Raw genomic sequence first — 20,713 nt, 5'->3', positions numbered from 1 at the left:
AATCAATCTTGATATTGAGTGCAACTTATTACTCTTTTTCTGGATGATATATGAGTGGATAATATTAGTTTATTTATAGTAAATAATATTTAAAGATAAAGAAATAAAATATGAAAATAATGAAGCACAGATAAGAATCGTAAATTAAAATATGTTACTTTTACAAATTAATTCAAGAGAAAATCCTGTATGGATATATTATGTAATATTTATGGAAGCACACAAAAATAGCTTTCCACGTCTCAATAACTTTGTATTAACAAATAATACTTAAGGTATTAATAAAATAAAAGTATCACGCAATCATTTTCCATTTCAATGCAGTTGTAGTTTGATCGTGACATCGCGCGGTTCAATTCTATCGTATCGATTATACAGCTACGGTAGCTAATATTAGCCCTGTCACTGCGGCAGTAACTACCTGAAAAGTGAGGAAGCGATACAACAATTATTTTGTGTATATACACAATATGTAGTGAGAGTTGTTTCAATTACTTTATTTATAAAGATTCATAATTTCTTTGTTCCCAAAACTGCAAAATTTTTTAGTAAAATTTCATTCATAAGATTTCGTTAATAAATAATCTAGATTTCCTAAGATTTAGTTCGTAATATTTGAAAGTTCTTCATACTGTAAAACAAATGTGATACATATTGTGAAGAAATTTACAATTTCTAATATAGTGAAAAAAATGTCATTAACTAGATATACAATCGTGTCGGTAGAGTACAGAATTCAAAGATCTATAATACGATAAAATGTTATTTCTAACGACTGCTTATGATAAAATTAATCCTTGTACATTAATTTACATTAATCGCGAATTTTGTATCTCCTCCGTCAAACCCATTTATGAATATTTCCAAATATATATTTCTCTCTATGTTTATTCTCATGTATAAATCACAGTATGAAAAGAATTTAATAGCAAATAAAGAAGTTAACCTCGGTAGACTCGGATGTTTTCAGCAATAATAACGTGATACTATATAATTTTATACGATAGAGAGAGAAACCTAAGGTAGAACTACGGTTGAAAGGAAGAGTTAAAATAGAATCATCGAAACGTACAAGTGGAATTACTTTGCTTTCAGACCGTTTTACAATTTTTTCTTCTTATTTCTCATCCTTTGTATTTACCGAGTAAACTCTTAACGTTTGATGTGTAGTCTATTTCACGAGTGGAACTAAAATATATCCGTGATATGGAATAGTAAATGTCGATCGTGTGATTTATCGTCAAAGCGTTCGAGCTCCTGCTAGAGACTTATCTTTGGCACGCACTCCACCTCGTCTCAACGTTCATTTCATATTCGATATCGATCCTTTCCGATGAGCAATCGAACGAAGCAGCTTTGCCTTTGCGGACTTTTTCTTATTTATCGTAACGCAAGCGAAAATTAAAAAGCACTTTCCCTTGAAGGAAACACAAATTCACAATACCTTTTACTACTTAAAGCAGAGTGTCTGCGAACATGTCAGCTCTGAAGTGGAAAGAATATTTATAACTTCAGAAAATATTAGAGAAAAAATGAGGATATTATAACGTTGTAGTCAGTATCGGTAAATAAATAAATTTTCGCTGATTGAATCTTGATGATCTTGATTGATCTTGACGATTGAAATCCCGCTATTCAACGTTTGTATGTAGAAATTAGTATTTTATTATTATCAAGAGCCATTTTTCTTCCCTTAATAACTACTCCTTTCATTCACAATTTTGAAGTTCCCTGCACAATTTCGTTATACTGGTAACATTTGACCACATGATTTTTACGACTTATGACAGTTGAACAGTAAAGCAAGGTTTCAAAATTTTTCCAATATTCATTAAAATTTGTGAAGTTTTAGCATATTAAAGTCGAGAAGCTTGGAAGTTTCAGTAATACACGAGTCTCTGCTTCTTATTCAGTACAACTTCGCAAATTATCTTCTTACATGGCATTCATATTCTAATCTTTTCTAGCAGAATATTTTTCAAGAACTGATGAATATGATGAATAGAGTATGAATTTTCTCATTTATAGGAAATTTAAAAATACGAAAACTGATAGGGTGTACGTAATATACAAAAACATAGATAATATTTTAAATATTCGATACAATATGCAGTAATATTAGTAAATATAGTACATATTTAAGCTCAATTTCTTTAATGTTCGTACATCCACAATATATATATATTAATTAGCAGTTTCTAAACCATTCTTTGGAATTTTGTATTTTCCACATTTTAGAATAAAAAATAGCGAATATTTATATCAGTTGTAATTATGGATCATGAAGAGTATTTAATAATTTCAAATTAAAATTTGGAAACTTCTATTCATGATGTATTTATGAACTGAGAATCTTGGTAGAAAAATGTAAAATAAAAAGACGTACATAAAATACCTATCTTTTTCTCCTTTTTAAAAACGTAAACAAGAAGCCTTTGTAAAAGCAAAAAATTTTTGCAATATTCAGTTTCAAATTAATATTCATTATTACAAAGTACAAATGGTAGTTTATAATGAATGCAACAAGTTTGTTAATTCTTCTAACTTTTTTCATTTCAAGGTACATATCTACCACTTCAAGAAGTTTCATAAACAAATTAATCGTTCGACTGTGAAAGTGACCGGACTTATTTCTAGCATATTAAAAAATTTTTAAAGCAACTACAACTAAAATAATGAAATAAAAGTTATTATTAGTATAAAACTTACTTTCTAAAAATGTTATTCTTGTTATCTTTCTTGACACTGTCTTTATATAGATATTGCAATTTTTACCAATATCAAGTAATTAGCATTACTTTATTGATCCTTGTCAATTATTAACAGTAGCTGATGATAACTATCATTTACTATAATATTTATTAGTACATTATATATGTTCCTATATCAATAGGAAAATTTAACGATAGTAAAATTCAGAATATTCAGAGTATCTATAGTATTCGTCATGATATTTGGTGGTTAAGACAAATATCTGTCGCGGTTTTATTTTTCCAATCTTATTCGTAAAAATATGAATTTGTATATAGATTCGTAGTCTAGTTATTAATATCCATATTACGAAAAGTGTAAGTGATAACGCGTTACGTATTCGAATGAAGTAATTAATATTTCCAGTATCGTATTCACACTTATTCAGTAATTAAGCCAATGATTAATAACGCGAACATGAAACATATAGCGTGTCTTCAATATGATAGTGATTTAATGATATAGGTACTGATTATAGTCCATCGCGTTAATGCGTTGTACGTCGAATCCGATTAACGCTTACGTTTTGTATCCAGCGAGAAGTTTGACAGTGTATCGCGTAAATTGAAATATGCCGAAGAAATATTGATATGCCCATCAGTTGTACGCTTTGATCTGCAAAATAACGTGAAATGAAATTGCTAAAAGAGAGCTTTGATATGTACGACGCGTACTCATCCATTGAATTAGCGTATTGAGCGACAACCTGAATTCGGTACAAGCGTAATTGATGCGAAGTATATTACAAAACATTGACGATACAACAACCAACTTTCTCAGAATATCTTCCCTACGTAATTATTCCAACCTGTTCCGCCAACAACTTCTATAAACAATGAAAAGAGAGAGTTTCACGCTGTTGCTCTAATTTCTCTTATCGACAGTAAGCGAATTTATTACCCGTATTTGCAACAATTATTTCACATTTGAATGCAATGCTATTACCATGAATGTGTGTTTAGAGTAACAAAATGGATCGTAATTGTAAATTTTAATCCACATTTGGGGCTAATCGCCCGTAATAATCGACATTCATGGTAATAAGCGTGAACGCATATATCTCAATTAACAATTTTCCAGTGAACTTTTGTAGCAAACATCGGATCTACTATACAGTACTATTTTATGGTATAAAGTATATACAGGCTATAGACTATACTTCTGTTATTTAGAAACAAAATTGCATTAAATCGTTATTTATTCTAGATATCACATCATCTGTAAATACAAACGTACACTAAGCAATTATTTAATTTTTAATAAATCCAAATGAAAATTTCTTAGAGCTGCCCACATTCAATTTGCCTCCTGTATATAGTTTGTTTATGTACTTATATGATAAATTTTTTCAAGAAATTATAACCCATATAATTCATAAAATCATAAAAATTAATCAATTCTTCAATTAAACATAAAGATATAGAATTCAATTGAATCTAAAATATAGTTTTATGCATTTTAAATCAAAATCTTTATATAATGTGGATGTTAAATTTTCGATCTCACGATGGCTCAAGGATAGAATCCTCAAGAAAGATAAACAGAAGGGTAATTTTCCGGCTGTCTCGAAAACTCGTCAAAAATATCGAATCATAAATCTCTGACCGGTACACATTGTTAAGTCAGCATTATTGTGGTCGACACGAGAGCGCGAGTTATTTCAACGCGACGGATCAATCAATATCCTGCCAGCAAGAGATCGTTCGCTTGATTTTAGGGGTTGAATGTCGCCTTGTGGCGTGTTGTATATTAATGACCGGTCTACGCCGCACACAGCGTCCATACAATGGAATCCCGCGAACAATGCTGTGCATCGATTCAGATGACTCAATCGCGGTAGCCTAATTTCTCAACAAAGTGAAACTAATGTGCATTGCAAAGCGCCAGGAACAAGCTCCGCTATATTTTTCGCTGTGAGAATATGGCGAACGCTATTTAGGGTGACTGACAATGAATTATAAGGACGAGGTATCGTGTTAATCGCGAACAAGTTATTAATGTCGATGACTTGGAATTTGTAAGTTGTTCGTGGTTATTGCGAGTAGGAGTTAGAACTATCTGGGTCAGGGATGAATAATTATATATGCAAATGACATGTGAGATTGAAAAAAAATGCGATTAGTTACTATTAATTCTCTTCAATCTGAATTCTTTCTGTCAAATGAAAAATAGTTTTAACATGTATAATGACTTCTTACGTGGGAGAACGTAGAAAATGAAACACTTGTTCGAAAACATAGCTCGAAGTATGGTTTTTCAAATACATACTTGCTGCATACACATATATTCCATAATATAAATGCATTTCACGAAGGGCGTGCGTTTTCGAATTCAGTGATAATCTACAAGCAATTCAAATTCACGCATGGAAAAAGATGTGAAATCGTGGTTGCAATTTGGAAACTGCATTTATGGCAGCGAGACAGGTGGAATTTTTTGTGCCAAATGTCGAAAACGAATATAACTTCGTTGAATGATTTTATCGGGAAATAAAATTGGTCTGCAAGTGTAACCGAGTTGCAACGAGAAGAATTTTTCATTATTTTAATTAAACAATTTTTTTCACTAAGAATATAATAGGTCTAACACATTATTCATTGCATAGAACCTGTAGCAATAAATTCAGGAGACTATATGCCGGCTGGTTTATTTCTTATATCATCGTTTCAATGGTATTGTGAAGGAAACCAGTTGAAAACCACCGCGGTACATACTATCTGCGGCGATCTTTACACCTGACTGTTTCTCACACTGCAATTTTCTTCGTTTAAACGACTTTCTCTATTATTTATGACGGAAACGATGATATTGTTAGCATGAGCTAGATTAATGTTACGGCCATTAAGATAGCAACTCGTTTTGTTCTAACAAAGTCAAAGGCAACCTGTCCAAAGTGTCTCCTCTATTAACAATCTTATTATGTGTATGACAGTGTGATAAAAAGAAGCAATTCCTGCGCTATTTTAACGTGTAAATATGAGATTATTCCTCGTATAATTAATTCACATACACACTCAAATACAACAGTGTAAAGAATTAATTAATATAGCGGTGTTTTTAAAAAGGAAAATGTACTTGTTTATCTATTTGACAATGCGTACCAAATGATTTTATTTCATAATACTACGATTCTCTGAATTTTAAATACTGAATCATTAATGAATGAATCATTTTCATAACTTTCGAATCGCTAATACTAATAAATAAATTCCCTTGCATAGAAATAACAAGTTTGCCGAACAAATGCTACTAAAAAAAGACAGTAAAATTTTAAAATATCAAATAGTAAATTTGTGACAAATCACAAGTCAAATGACTGTTCCATTTGAAGTAAAATTATAAAGACTATGTATTTATGCGTTAAAAATCGATAATACTGAATTGAATGGAGAAGTTACAAGTTCCAATCGATAACCTCTCGATTAAATATTTTGACCTGTTAAATTATCGTATAAGAGTACCCAGGTGATATATTTCATAGTACTAGATAACAGTTTTGCACGTGTGAACAAAAATATTTAATGGACAGAAGCGTAATCGACCGTGCGTGGAAAGTATACCCATGGCCAAAGTAGCAGCGAATGGATGAATGGTTGGGAAGCGCTGTGCAAAAACCGATCCAGTACATCCACACGCGTGAACAAGCCGAAGCGATCCCCTATTTGAAGTATATCCCCTATCTATCCCATCTATATAGCCGTGAAGACCTTGGGTTTCCTGCACAGCTTTACGACGAGAATTCAGAAGCCTCTTTCGCCACGGTTAAAAAACGTTCTTGCGTGTGGATCTTCCCCCAGATTTTCCGCATCTCGAGCACGCGTAAAAATTTGTCGGTTATGGTAGAATACAAACCCCATGGCTGGTGCGTAACGCTTCGAGAGAAGTATCGGCGCACACCCTGTTTATTCGAGATGAAAGCGAAGACTAAAATGGGTACAGGGCGCTTTATAGGATAGCTTATTACCAAAGAAGATGGCACACACTTGGCAAAGTCTTGGAAATTTATAGCGACGATATAATGCGGGGACTCTCCCTAAAAGATGGTTTATCAGTGAAAATCTGTTAAGAGAAAAGTATTCGCGTTAGTGCAATAACGTTCCATTCGAAATTCGTTTATTCGCAGACTTTAAGACGCGATGGAAGTGTTGCAACTCAGCAATTGTCCCCGTCCTCGCGAGATAAGATTGTTTCTTCACGCAATCGGGAACGGAGCTCTCTTGTGAGATCAATAAGAACGAATTCCAGATCGAGTTCTTTCATAACGTGATACGTTATTAAGAAATATGAGGAATGTATGATATTTATTAATCTTACGATTATTCGTTGACAAGTGCGTGATATATATATATATATATATATATATATATATATGATCAATAGTATTAATAGTAGTAATAATACTCGTATCTATTAATCACATTTTAATATGCCAAATCTAGTATTAATCCCTCAATTCATAGAATAGGGTTACGCTAATGGTTCTGATGTAACAAAGATAGATTTTATTTGTTCAAGTTTAATTTGAACCTTGCATTTGAACTTCAATTTTCGTATGCAAGATTCCTAAATAATTTCCAGATATATATGTATAATGATACCAATAGAGGATTAAAAAATTATCTGCTGATAATATTTGCTATTTAGTTGTACGAGAAGAAAACAAAACGAAGAAAATAATCCTACTTCCAAAACTCCATTAGAATCGAATATGCTCGAAATACATGGTAGCCTATTTCCAATAATGATGCAGGAATAATGTACCGTAGAATATAATAGCTCTAGGAGGAATAGTATGTTGTATGCTAATTTTCTATAAAGCGCATTAAAATTGGACACAAGAGACGTATATTAGCACGAGCAGAACAATGTTCTATGAAAAACAGCAAATGGATATCATTATATTAAATCGAACATACACATATATATTTGTATATATTTAATACACAATGAGTATTTTGTCTAAAACATATATCGAATTTTGATTATAAATAAGGCGAATCTTTTAAAATATAAGCTCGAATCTTTTCTATTGTTTCTTTATTGTATAACATAAAAATAAAAAATAGGATGATAAATCACGAACGCCAAAATATTCAGAATGAAGGTACACGCGATAAATAGTGAATGACGATCATAAATCTATATTAGATTTCTATGATTTCAGTATTTTAACGTTTAAAAAATATTTTACACATAGTTCTATTTGGTTTTACATTAGACTACAGAAACTAAAAGGCCAAAAAGTAATTATCATAATCGAACTAATTTTTCAATTTCTCTACCCCTTCCTCGCTTAACTTGCACAAACTTTAGAATCTGCTATTCAAGCATAAAATCATTAAGAGTTACTCAATTAATCGTTCCAACAGACAATATACGATGCTTGCACATATTAAAAGTTGAAAAAGAACCGAGAGAAGAACAACACCGTGAAACTGTTCGGAAGATACATTCGGTTGCATTTGTTGGCCCCAAATTAAATGAGCGTCGTTACGACGCCAGCGATTTTTTGGCAGCCGGCGCGAACAGATTTCCGGTCTGTGGGGAAGTTGCTCGAATAAAGTAGAAAGGCAAAAGAGGGAGAGAAAAAGGGACGATGAAAAAGGTGGAAGCTTCGCAGCCAGTCGCCTCCCCTTCTATTTCTTATTGTCAGGAGTAAGGGTAGCGACAGAGCCTCTGGATAACGGACGAAAGTTTCCTTGCTTCGCTCCGCCAAGGTTTCTCGCCTTTCCGAAAATTCGACGGTTTTATGGGGAGGGGGGCGGATAAATAATGCAGCGTGATATCGAGGGATAATCGCGCGTCGACGAGAGGAATCGAGCCAGCCCCCAGACACCAAAAGTGAGATATCCAGCGTAACAGTTCGTGTATCTCGGCTAGTAGAGCGAGAACTTTGTCGAGGGATCCCATGGTAGATAATACCAAACGCAAACTAAGTTGTTCCTAACGAGGAGATGATATTTCCCGGGTCATTTACACGTAATGGTTCTCCAATAAATCAAATGAAACGTACATTTCGTAACTCTGTTCAACCGCTTTTACCGCTGCTCCAATTCGATCTTTGGCTAAAAATAATTTGAAGGTAATTCAAGGGTAGAGCAATTTTTAATGTTCACAGTAGTAGATAACAGATTCTAAGATTTTATGGAGTTATCGTTTCCCGACTGGATCTTTTGATGTAAACAGTTTAAATTTCTAATATTTAGGCTGATAGAAAAAAGATTCTATGATTTTAAACGATTATAATTGTTTAATTGAATCTTTCGATACAAGTAGGTTGTATGTAACACATGAAAATAATTTGAAATACTCAAGATGATAGAAAAAAGTTTTCAAGATTTCAGAAGCATATAGTTTTCAGTGAGAGAAGTAATGATGTTTAAGCAACACCAAATATTATAATATTAATTTGCCCTATATTGTGAGAATAGAAAGTTGGTCGGTTGGGAATAGCAAGTAATCGAGTTTCGAATGCAATGGATGAATGAGAGGATCGAGTGCTTAAGATTAGGGTGAAAGAACTGTGTATGGTCACCCAAGGTTTCGGGTGAACGTGACTGAATGTCTCCTGAAAATGTCTGCCTAGCTGTCTGGATTGAATAAAAGAGACTGACAGATAGAGAAAGAGAGAATGCGCGCGCGTTTTATGTAGATTTGTCGTTAAATAGTAATTATTGAGTGAAATTAATTTTTAAATCGTATTGGAAGTGAAAGTTTTATGTCATTGGATTTTGTTAACATTTCTCTGTATTTTTATCTCTATTTTTATATTTTTAATGATGTAAAATATTAGTAGAAACACATTGGATAGAAATAGAAGAATCTAAAATTTATTGTTCAATTTATATCGTGAAAACACTTGAAGATGTATTCGTTAAAAAAAATTTGTGTCACTCGATACTGGACGCGGAAGAAATATTCTAAAATACACATCAATCAAATACACACAGTCCGCAAATATCATTCTTAAATCGAAATGGAAAGAAGACATATCGAATATCGTTTGCTGGTACGAAAACAACCTTTCTTTTATATCAAAAAGATTGATTTTAAAACCGATGCTGATTAAATATTTTTCATTTCATCGTACTATAACTCTTTCAAGTCTTAAATCTCATTTATCACTGTATATTTCTTTTTATACGTTACTTTCATCGAGAGATTAAACGAAGTACGGTCAAACAAGGCTGGAGAAATTTATTTCGCAGCAAACGCTGAGAGATGTTTTCAGGCACATTGAAAAGCCCGTGTAATTATTACGTCTCACTGACCGACCGGCTCGTGGTGCAAATAAAAATACGCGTGTAAAACACGGAACAAATTATCCTAATTTACCGCTGGAAATAGCTGTACCATCAAACGTCTCTTTGTCGGACCATGTTAAATATGTGTTCGAACGTGTTGCCATTACACGCATCGTTGACGAAAAAAAAAGATAAAAATAGAACACACGGGTAGATGCGCAACACTGGGTTATCCTGCGTTTCTAAAAGTCTGTTTCCGCTTGGTCCTCGTTGTGTCACGTCACGTCGTGTTACGAATTTCAAAAACTGTATCCTTAATATTGCACTTTCGACTATCCTTTAACATTTGTCAATACATTTTTCTCAGCATTCACGATTTCATTCGTGAAAATCAACGAATTTAACAAAATTTGCGATACTGGTTGAATTCTGCATTGAGCACGTTCACATAACACGAAAGAGGAATAGAACGCAATCGCAGTGTACTCCTACAACAGTCGTATGTAACTTTGAGTAATCAAAGCTACGATCAATGCTACACAATGAAATTTTAAGAAATTCTAACAAAGTAATTTGTTTAATGACGGAAATCTTAAACCGTTTGTTTTTATATTCTATATATTTTCTATAATATTGTATGTTAAGTTATCATTTGACGGCGAATTATTTTTGTGATGAAATACTGCTTCACGTTGTTTCACGTGATTAACTCTCAAGTAGTATGATGCGGATCAAATCGCTGATGTATTATATTTTCTTCCACATGATGCACACTTCTCCAACCAGAATATTCCACATTTCACTAATTTTCTTATCGTTCTATATTTTATTATATCTTTGTTATTCTACAGTGCAACAACAATTATAATTAGCTAAGCTACTCTATCAATTAATTTTTTATTTATTACATATACGTCAACAATTTGACCGTTATCACGCCAATTAAAGGTTATCACGTGAAACGATGCAAAGCAGCGATTTATAATATCGCATGTACGTATATTTCAGAAGCGACACAACTGAAATAAGCTTTTTAAGCAATGTGGAAAACTATTTAGAAGCTTGGAACAAAAAATTATTTACTGAACACATAATATTGGTAAAAAGAATAGGCTTCAGGAAACAATGGTCACATAATATTTTTGTACTTTTCCATTCTTAACCCATAAAGTTTCCCTATTACAATCTGTATATTCTTCTAACACAAGATCACTGAATTATTTTGGGCTGTGACACTTATGAAATATATGTGCGATATACGAAAAGGAAAAAAGAAGATTGATTTGATGTCTTTATCACCGCCCACATCGAACGATCGCATTCCATGCACGTCAATCTCTGCATGCCGATGATCACACGTGCCTCACACAAGAACCATTGAATTCCAACAATTCTTTAATCATGGACGATTTATAATCGAACGCTTGTCGTGGTTCATCACTGACCTTCCACGAAGGCTGGACAGACTGCGAGGAATTGCGCGACGATGTAAATCGTTGACACGAGAATGCGGTTCAGCAACATCCATCTAGGAGTTGGCGTGACGCCGCGACGAAGAAGAACGATTCGCGCCGGAATCTCGGTGCAGACTGGCACACGAGGGGGCTACACGGTTCGCCACCGACGAGACTGAAACGAGAGGGTGAAAACGGGGATGGCGATAGCTGGAGGGAGAAAGAGATATATATATAGAGAGAGAGGGAAAGAGAGATAAAGGCATCCTTTCTCGATTGCCGTAAGCTTTAGGGTTGGTTCGCATGCGCCCGTCGGGGCTCACGTGCCCTCCGCCATCGCGAACCGTAGGACCCGCCTTCCTCATACGAAAGACACGTTCCCAGGATAGCGAGAAACACACGTAGACATAGGTTCTGCCACTGCTCTAAGGAATCCAACCGCGAAAGTTCCCCTTAGGACTGATAGACGGTCGAAAGCTTGGCCTCTTTCTACCAAGACCAGACGCACGGCTCTCCATGTGCGGTTTGCCTTCACGACAGCCGAGTTTAACTTGATCGATGAGATTTCTTTTTCCACTTTTTTCTCTTTTTTTTTTGGTCGATTGATAATTCAACACGTGTGAAGGGTATTAATATGTTGACGAGGAAAGACGCGTTAACATGACATTCGAATTTCTTGAACATAATAATTTCTTTACTTAACCAGCTACCACCTATTTTCTTACGTGTTGTTTCATTTTGATCCGAGATAAATTTTGTGTATATCCACGCGTGTTTATTAATTTTTCATTCTATGATTATATAGCTTCTACTTAAGGGACGATCTAATTCTCAATACAGATTTTTGTATCCGTCAGACAGTTTTATGTACAACAACAATGATAAACTTAAGTGTTCAAAAGGAGAATTATTTGACTGATGTGCGAAGCTCAAGGAAATTTTGTCCTTTACGTCTGCATTCTGCCAACACCGTGCACGATGTGCGTGGTTCAGATAATTAATTTTATCGACGTTTGAAAAAAGTCAGGGTTCACATTTCTGGACAAGCTATCCGATTTATATGGAATAAAAATAGCTTGAAATCACTTCTTGTTCGATCGATGAAAAGGATTATCTACTTTTCTCTGTCAGATGGTTAGATTACGTTCGTGATTCAGATTCGCGGCACCGGGCAAACATATACGTGCAGAGGGTGCTTTAACAGACTGCCGATCAATCAGTCGATATTCCTACTCATTGGTTCCCTTCGTTGAAGATCAGGTAATATCGGTCACAGAACATTTGGATAGAGAAATTGTTCTTTTGTTATTCTGATTAGATATAGGATAAATTTTATATTTCGTTGAAACGGACATAGCCAACCAAGGGTGGGAAATCTAAGGCAACAGAATATATGTAGATATAATTAAAACTGTAACTGAAAGGGGCATGAGTTGCAATACCAGGCACGCTACAATAAAATCATAAACGATAAATACAATAGAAGATATAAATATATAAGGACGGTAGGAGGGGAAGACAGCCAAGAATTAATCGTGAGAGTAAGGTGTGGAAAAGCGAAAGAGGAAAGCTGGTACTGGTTGGAGGACGAAAACAGGAAATGCGTGCTTTATAAGATAGAAATAGGGGCATAAAAAAGTTATTAAAGGGATTGCTATGGGATAGAGCCTAGCGTATTGAGTAAGGAGGGAAGCAGGAAGAACGAGGCAATGGTAAATTGATTAAGACCTATATATAAAAAGCGTAAAAGTATAGGGAATAATTTAAGCCAAATATAAACTTGTGATGTCATATCGTAGTTTTATAGGCTTAATTCTGTGAGCTTTGTGTCAAAATATCAACAAGCATCTACGGTCTAACAATAAGATTTTATTAGGCAAAAGGAATTTTAATTCAGTAAATCTGTTAATACATAACACTCTACCCTTTACAGCCCACTTTTGCTATGTACGATGTTAAAAGCCGGACCATTATCATTTCCTTCTGTATTCTTTAATATCTTTTCAACACTTTCCTTAAAGCTTTTAAAGAATTTTGCATATATGGCGCTTTCATATTATCTTTAGCCATGGAATACAGTAATAGACATTGTACTGAAATACATACGGGTCATCTTACAGTTTAAAAATTCAAGTGAATGTTAAAATGTATAAAGCGTAATTAACTGCTCAATGCTGTTTCATTGAATCATTTTTACCATACAATAACCATACTGATCTAAAAAAATTTATAACTACTTAGAGATAATTTATGTTAAGTATTTACATATCTATATATCTAGTATCAGTATATAGTATCAGTATATATATCAGTATATATAGTATCTAATAAATAGGTGCTGCAGAATAAATGACTGTAGTAAACCTACTATAAAAGTGGCTAGAACTTATATAAGCAATTTTATACAAATGGAAATTTTTAATTTTCTTCTATTCACCACTATACATACCTATATGAAACATAACTAAATATACTAACGAAAGAGAAACTATCAACGAAATATACCAACCTAAATGTATAAAATATGTAAATGTATTCAACTCTCTAACTGTGCAACCGCTGTATCTACCAAATATTTACTAACTCGTTGAATACTGTATCAAATCGTAGATGCAACCTCGCATTCAATCTTCATTTACAGAACACTCGTTCTACTGCGAACAATCAAAAGTCGCGTCGTCTATAAAAAATACGATTTCCATCGGCGTTAAAGTAAAAAGGCGACGTTGTGCTGTTCGCTTCAAAATGGAACAAGAACCACCTTTAAACTTGCTGCTAGCGAGTTCCGTTTGCGAAGGGGTGCACAGTACGGCGTGAAAGTCATCCGAAAAGGGTTTCAGGAAGAGTTTAAGCGATTCGCGTCTTTCAGGAACGTGGCATGCGAAGCAGTGCAAGTCATAAACCCAGCCCACCATCAGCAATAGTATTCGTAACAAACATTATAGCACCTACATCGCACTATTTCGAAGGATGACTTTAAGTGCGGGTGTACCGAAAGTTTCGCGGGGGTTCTATCGTAAACCAGTAAGAGATGGTTTGAAGGTGACGGCAGCGGAAACGAAACGTGTTGCCAACTCCTCTACCGACCTTTCTTTGCCTCCGCTGTTTCTGCGCTTAACCCCTCGCTGTGTTTCTTTCCCCCCTCCCTCCATGTTTAGCGTTTTCATTGGCGAACGAAAATCAAGGAGATTTCCACCATATATATCCACCCATTTATACTTTACACGATCTAATATTCACGCGTGGAACTAAGCACCGTTCAGATTAATCAAGTTACTCAAATTTAAGGGACTCGACTAATGCAAACGAGGATAGAAACTTAACAAAATAGCTTAAATCAATTAAATAACAAGTTCACACTAGTAAAGTGATTTCAAGTTACTTGAATTCAGGTAACTTGATTAAGTTGAACGAGATTTTAATATATATGATTGATAGGTGGGAGGATTTCGTATCATGCAATGTTATTGTTTTTCGTGCCTTTACGTGGTTCTATGTTAATGGGTGAATAATGAAATCTCTTGATAAGGAATAATTGGACTGTGGTTGTGTACGCAAATTTTTATTTTTTACGGTATTGAATTTTTATCTTTGAATTTCGCTATGATCCTCGAATATTTATATTTCTATATATATTTCTTTATTGTAAAATTGAAACGAGAAATCACATATATAAATTCTTTCATAAACGCATCAATGTTTCAAACTGACAGTATCAGACGAATACGATTGAAAATTACTGAACAAATTATCGGAAAGAATACACTAGAGTTAAGAAAGTTAACTTTTTAACACACATATATTATAATAATTTTAATTCGTACATATTTTAATACATGAATTCCCGACTATTTAAGTGTACTTGGAAAAATAAAAACATTGCTTTATAAATATTCAAATTGTGCATAAAATTCATTTCAATAGGTATCTACATATGTATTTACAATTTCTCAATAGCTCAATTTGATTAATTGAACTTTTGTCCTGATACAATTTAATAAAATAATACAAATAATAACAAATATGCCATATTTGCGAATATGTATATACGAATACTTAAAAATTACTTGTGTATTAAAAGTTATACAAGTTATTATACGTATATCATATATGTTATCATATATGAAATAGAGACATTCGTTTTATACACAAATTTTTTTATATGTTTAGAGTTCAAATGCATTTTTCATAATATTACTTGTTATTTATTTTTCGACGTTTTTAAAGGTATAATGAAATTCCAAAAGACTGAGACGCAGAGATGAATAAGAGTCGTCAAAGTTCGTAAAGTATAACAAAAATTGTATACATACTGTTGCACGTATCGCTACATCAAATCGCATTGTATGTGTTCAAGCAACACGCAAAAATGTTTATTCTCTTCTTGCATAATAGAAAGCAATGTAACCTATTTATAACACAATATAGTCCAATATAACGCCTTAGCATTCATGAAGTTTTAATGACGAATAAGTAACGCGAAAGTCAAGCAAGTTCTGTCCATTAAGTTGTCATATACAGTTAAATGCAGCTTAATATATTTAAATAGGTTCTAATTTTCAATACTAAAGTTAACTTTGTTCTCGTCATACTACGAGAGCTAATATGCTAGTTAAGAACTTTCTAGTGGAAATTCGTAAATTCAACAAAATACAAAAACAATATGGTCGTGTATTTGAAAAGCAGGGAACATTATTATATATCATACGATATTTCGAGCGCATTAGATACAATCGAATCAAGTTAGCATCCCTTGTTTTAATTAGAATTTAATTTTCACTGGGCCCTGCTCCATAATTACATATGGGCGAAAGCATCAAAAGTGAAATATGTAGAAATTGTTAATTACGGAAATGACGGGTTACATTCATGTCATAAAGTCTAGCCATATTTCTGCCTTTCGCAGATGTTAATGCGGAACTTTGGCAAGCAATTTACCAACCTACGTATGTAATTGTTGTAATGGTACTGAAAATAATTAGTTACTGCGATGTCGATAATTTGTTGGACATTGATGACAGCAGTAAATATTGTTATAATGGTTTATCAAGTTTAAACAGACATGTAACAGTATTTCTATTAAATATTCAGTAAGATTATGAGCTTATTTGTTACAAATTGAAATAATTTCAAATAGAATTGTTTTAAATACAATTACAGATTCAAAGTTATTTCCGCTAAAGATACTTTCATATGGTTTGTAATCAAAAGATAAAATAATTATAAGTAAAAAGTGTCAGAAAGAAACTATACCCAACACTTCTGTAACTTCATTAAAATTTCTTAATAGACATTTAAACTTTGTACGTAATTTCATATCCAACTGTCGCATAAAGTAGTGGAGAAATAAATTACTATATTCGAAAGTTTAACTTCTCTTTAATCAAGAATTTAATTCTGCGCTATTGTAACTTTTCATTTCTGAAACTTTTAATTTGGATGTCAATACTTTTTCTAAATTATTTTCTATGAGCTAAGACAATTTTAACTTGAAATAAAATCCCACAGGTTCAAGCAGATGACAGTAGATATTTTATTCAAAACATCCAATTGTTACTTGGTTTTGAAATTGATCAAGGTATTTGTGAAACGGAACAGTATCTGGCAGCTTTTTGCATCTTTAATGATATTAATGAATAAAATATATTTCATTCATGAAAGTTTATTTGCCGCCAAAGGAACCATTATAAAACATAAATATTATGTTAACTTCTTCAACCATAAAGTGTATTTCTAATAGAAGCGTTAATACATTTCCATTGTTTCAATCATTTTCAATTTTAGAACAGAGAATATCTCTTAATAGAAACAAATAATTTTCATCTTTTAATAAAAAATTTTCTAACAAGAAAATCTCACTTTTCTAGAAATAAGATTTTATCCTTTTTATAAAAGTTACATTCACATTATACGACAATAAAAATTTACAAATTTTTAAAAATTTCCATAAGAACATGCATGAAGTTACTATTTCCTTATTTAAACATCATACCAGGAAATATCAATTTGAAAAAGCTTAGCAATGGTCATTTATTTCACTTTCCTCGAGAGAAGGGTTCGAAATTTAACGAGTACGCGAATGTTAATGCTCCTTTCGGCCGTGATTGCCAGGAAATTCCTGGTGAAGTTTACGCGAACAGAACCGACTGGAATTCATAGCGCCGTTCCAATGTCGTAATAGGAGCGCGCAAGATAACGTTTCGCATTCGGAGAGTAAAGAAAAAAAAGTGGTCCTTCTCAAGGAAACCGTTATCTTAGCTGCGGCCATTTTAAGATCCACCGGTGGATCTGAATTCAGCGCGCTTCTTCAGAATTTCAGATAGAAAGGCGTCATACATTAAACATCTCCCCCTCCCCCTCCCCCTACCAATGAGAAAACCCACACATTGCGCGCGTTTCCTAAGAGAATTAGCTTTCAACGCTGATCAAATAAAATCTTAATGAATTCTATCGTGACCACCATTCTAATTGTTTTACATTATTTTTCGTGAAATTTCAAATAGAATTTCAAAAGAAGATCAAGTAGCTCATTTTATTTCGATTAACAGAGGGATCTTAGCGATTTTAAGAAGTTCGACTTCCTTGTTTTGACGTTTTCATTTCATAATACTTGCTCACAAATTGATTTTTAGAGCCTCATTTACTGTGAATAATAAAGTAATACGAAGATTAATGATAGTGATGAATAAGATTCGTGGATATAACCTTATCTCAGGCAGAGGATTATAATTGATTACACTTTCCATTTAAAACCTGGGATCTAATATTTGCTATAAATAAGACACTTAATGTTAATATAATGGATACATATATATGTGGTAATAAAATAAGATAAACATATGTGAGACGAAGTGTTAGAAAAATAAAATGATTTTAAAAAACTAAAGGTGGATATGATGTAATTTTAAATCGCACAATGTTATGTTTAGCTGGTGATTACAGATATTATATATTGTGTTTAATATTTGTTAATACTCCTTGCAATGAAATTTAGCAGTTTCTTTTACAATGAAATGAAACATTTCAGTGTTATCCTACTTGGAAATCAGTTGAAAAGTAATAATACCCTTTTGTAAAATTTAGTTCAGAGAAATTTCACAGATTAAAATTACAACGCGGAAACATGTGATATTAATCGAAATAATTAAATATAATCTGAAATTAAAATTGCTTTTCGCTGTCTAAAAAAATGTTGCGCAATCGCTTGCGCCAATTAATTTTAACTTGTGCTTTTATTTCTCCTGCGCGAACTGAAAACACATATCGGTACAGAAGCAAAACAAATATACATATACAAACAAAGATGCAAATAATCAACAAATAAAATCTACAACTCGAAAGAAACAAAGGAAAGAAACACGTCTAATTGAAGAAAACCGTACGAAACAATTTTTTACAAATTTTTTTACAAATTTTCAATAAAAACTACAACGCCATTTTAGCTTTATTATTCAACTTCTCTTCTCTTGTAATAATTAAAAAAGCAAAATTGAAAATCGGTCGACGTTTTCATATCGAGATTTTTTTTCCATGGACTAATGGAAGTTTTGGTAGAATAAAACTTCTTTGCGAATGAGGAGTTCCTTCTTCAAAACAATCTCGGACACGGCGAGTTAACCCATCGATAAAGGGCAGTTCGATGCGAAATGAAGTTTGCAGCGAGCGTATTGTATGTATATCGGGACGATATATCTGGCATTTGCAAACATTACGGAAATATACGTAGTATGGTCCATCGATTGATCTTGTATGCTTTACGTAATCATTCCCCGGTTCAGAGGTTACAAGATACCAATGTCTAATAGGAAATCGTTTTATTGCGCATTCACGTGAAATATTGACAGAACTGCACGTGTAATATGCATTCCATGCTCTTAAGTGTACACCAGGGAGATAATTTATTGCCACGTTAGACATTGTACTGTCAATGCGTATCTCTTGTAGCGCAATCGGATCGCCATTGCGTCAGCTTCGAGTATCTCCTGTATTTTAGCGCTGCGCACGTTACTTCCGGGATAGATTGCACATTTACGATCAAGTTTCAAATAAATAAATATTCATAAGTACAAGTATTATGATTTATTAGTTGGTAAATTTTGTCGTTCTTTCGGTTTATGGGCATCACTGGTGTTTAACATTGCTTAACATTATAGTGCAAATTTGAATACCAATCATTATTCATTACTAAAAGTTTGACAACAAATACGTTCGTGAATAGATTAAGGTATATCTTTTACGAATATCAGAAAGTAAGTTCCGTTATTGTAGAAAATTTGTAGCTGGATCGTTTGATATCAAATTGATCACTTTTTGACATCGACATTAGAAACTTCTTTTAAAGTCGAAGTTTAAAAAGGAATTTATAGGTCACTATTCTGCGTTTCGAACTTGTTTGTCAAAAATTATGAATATCAATGTAATTTGGAACGGGTAAGTATTTATCAGCTCGGTCGAACTTACGTGAGTCAAAGAATATTTTTATCGTAAACGTTTCGATATGAATATTTACAAGCTTCGAGAATTATGAAAATAAATTGCGCCGTAATAACTATTTCATATAAACATTAATACACTGTATCATGATTAAATCTAGAAACTTTCAGAACGATGCGCGGTCGCGATATTAGAATCGTCGATAATTCCCATTAACGATGATTAAAATTTCTCTGTCGTTATAGAGACTTGAAACACACGCAATCGTGAATCGTTAACTACGAAACTAACATAAATTAATACGGGCGTAGAACGATTTTACATAAAATTCTGTAATCCCAAGCGTAAAATTCCGTCGTGTATTTTCGAAACGTGCTTCGAATTTTCAAACGTTTCATATCAAGGTTTTGGGAATTTTCTCTCATAATAAACAGAAAACGCTGAAAAATATATTGTAGCATATTTCTAATTTATATAAAGTAACTAATTCACGAATTTCCGTAACGTATCCTTTCTCTAATTTCACTACTTATGACGAAGTAGAATCGGAGATTTATATTTACAATTAGGGAATTAATTTATATAAGAATTACGAAAATCGAAAAGTAAGAATCAAGTCGTTCCGTATTTTTTATAAACATTCGTTTAAGTTCCGAAATGAAAGATCGATCTTTAACGGTATGTTAAATATCATCGGACTGTTTCGAGCTATCTCCGAGTTTCTTTAACATGCATATATTCAACGGCGAAGAGTATAAAAGGAAATTAAAACATTCTTTGATCCGTCGGTCGCTAGAAGATGAAAATCGGTCAAACTTTTATGATCTCGCA

General features: G+C 33.1%; 1 protein-coding gene across 6 annotated transcripts in view; it reads right to left on the bottom strand.

The window, feature by feature from the left end:
* Positions 1-20,713, bottom strand: part of LOC122571143 (neurotrimin-like) — a 295,840-nt gene that overhangs the window by 122,604 nt on the left and 152,523 nt on the right. For 4 of the 6 annotated variants that reach the window (XM_043734517.1, XM_043734520.1, XM_043734522.1 and 1 more), the window contains exon 1: positions 11,441-11,593. The exons of 1 other annotated variant lie outside the window; for it this stretch is intronic. In XM_043734517.1, the coding sequence (XP_043590452.1) occupies positions 11,441-11,519 (79 nt within the window). In that variant the 5' untranslated portion in view covers positions 11,520-11,593. Of the gene's footprint in view, positions 1-11,440; positions 11,594-20,713 lie in introns of those variants that run through there. One more of the 6 variants, XM_043734521.1, reaches the window with a different exon arrangement.

The sequence above is a fragment of the Bombus pyrosoma genome, linkage group LG9 (genome assembly GCF_014825855.1).
Source record: "Bombus pyrosoma isolate SC7728 linkage group LG9, ASM1482585v1, whole genome shotgun sequence".
Taxonomy (NCBI): domain Eukaryota; kingdom Metazoa; phylum Arthropoda; class Insecta; order Hymenoptera; family Apidae; genus Bombus; species Bombus pyrosoma.
Note: the sequence above shows the minus strand (reverse complement) of the source record. Positions and strands in the feature narration are given on the sequence as shown.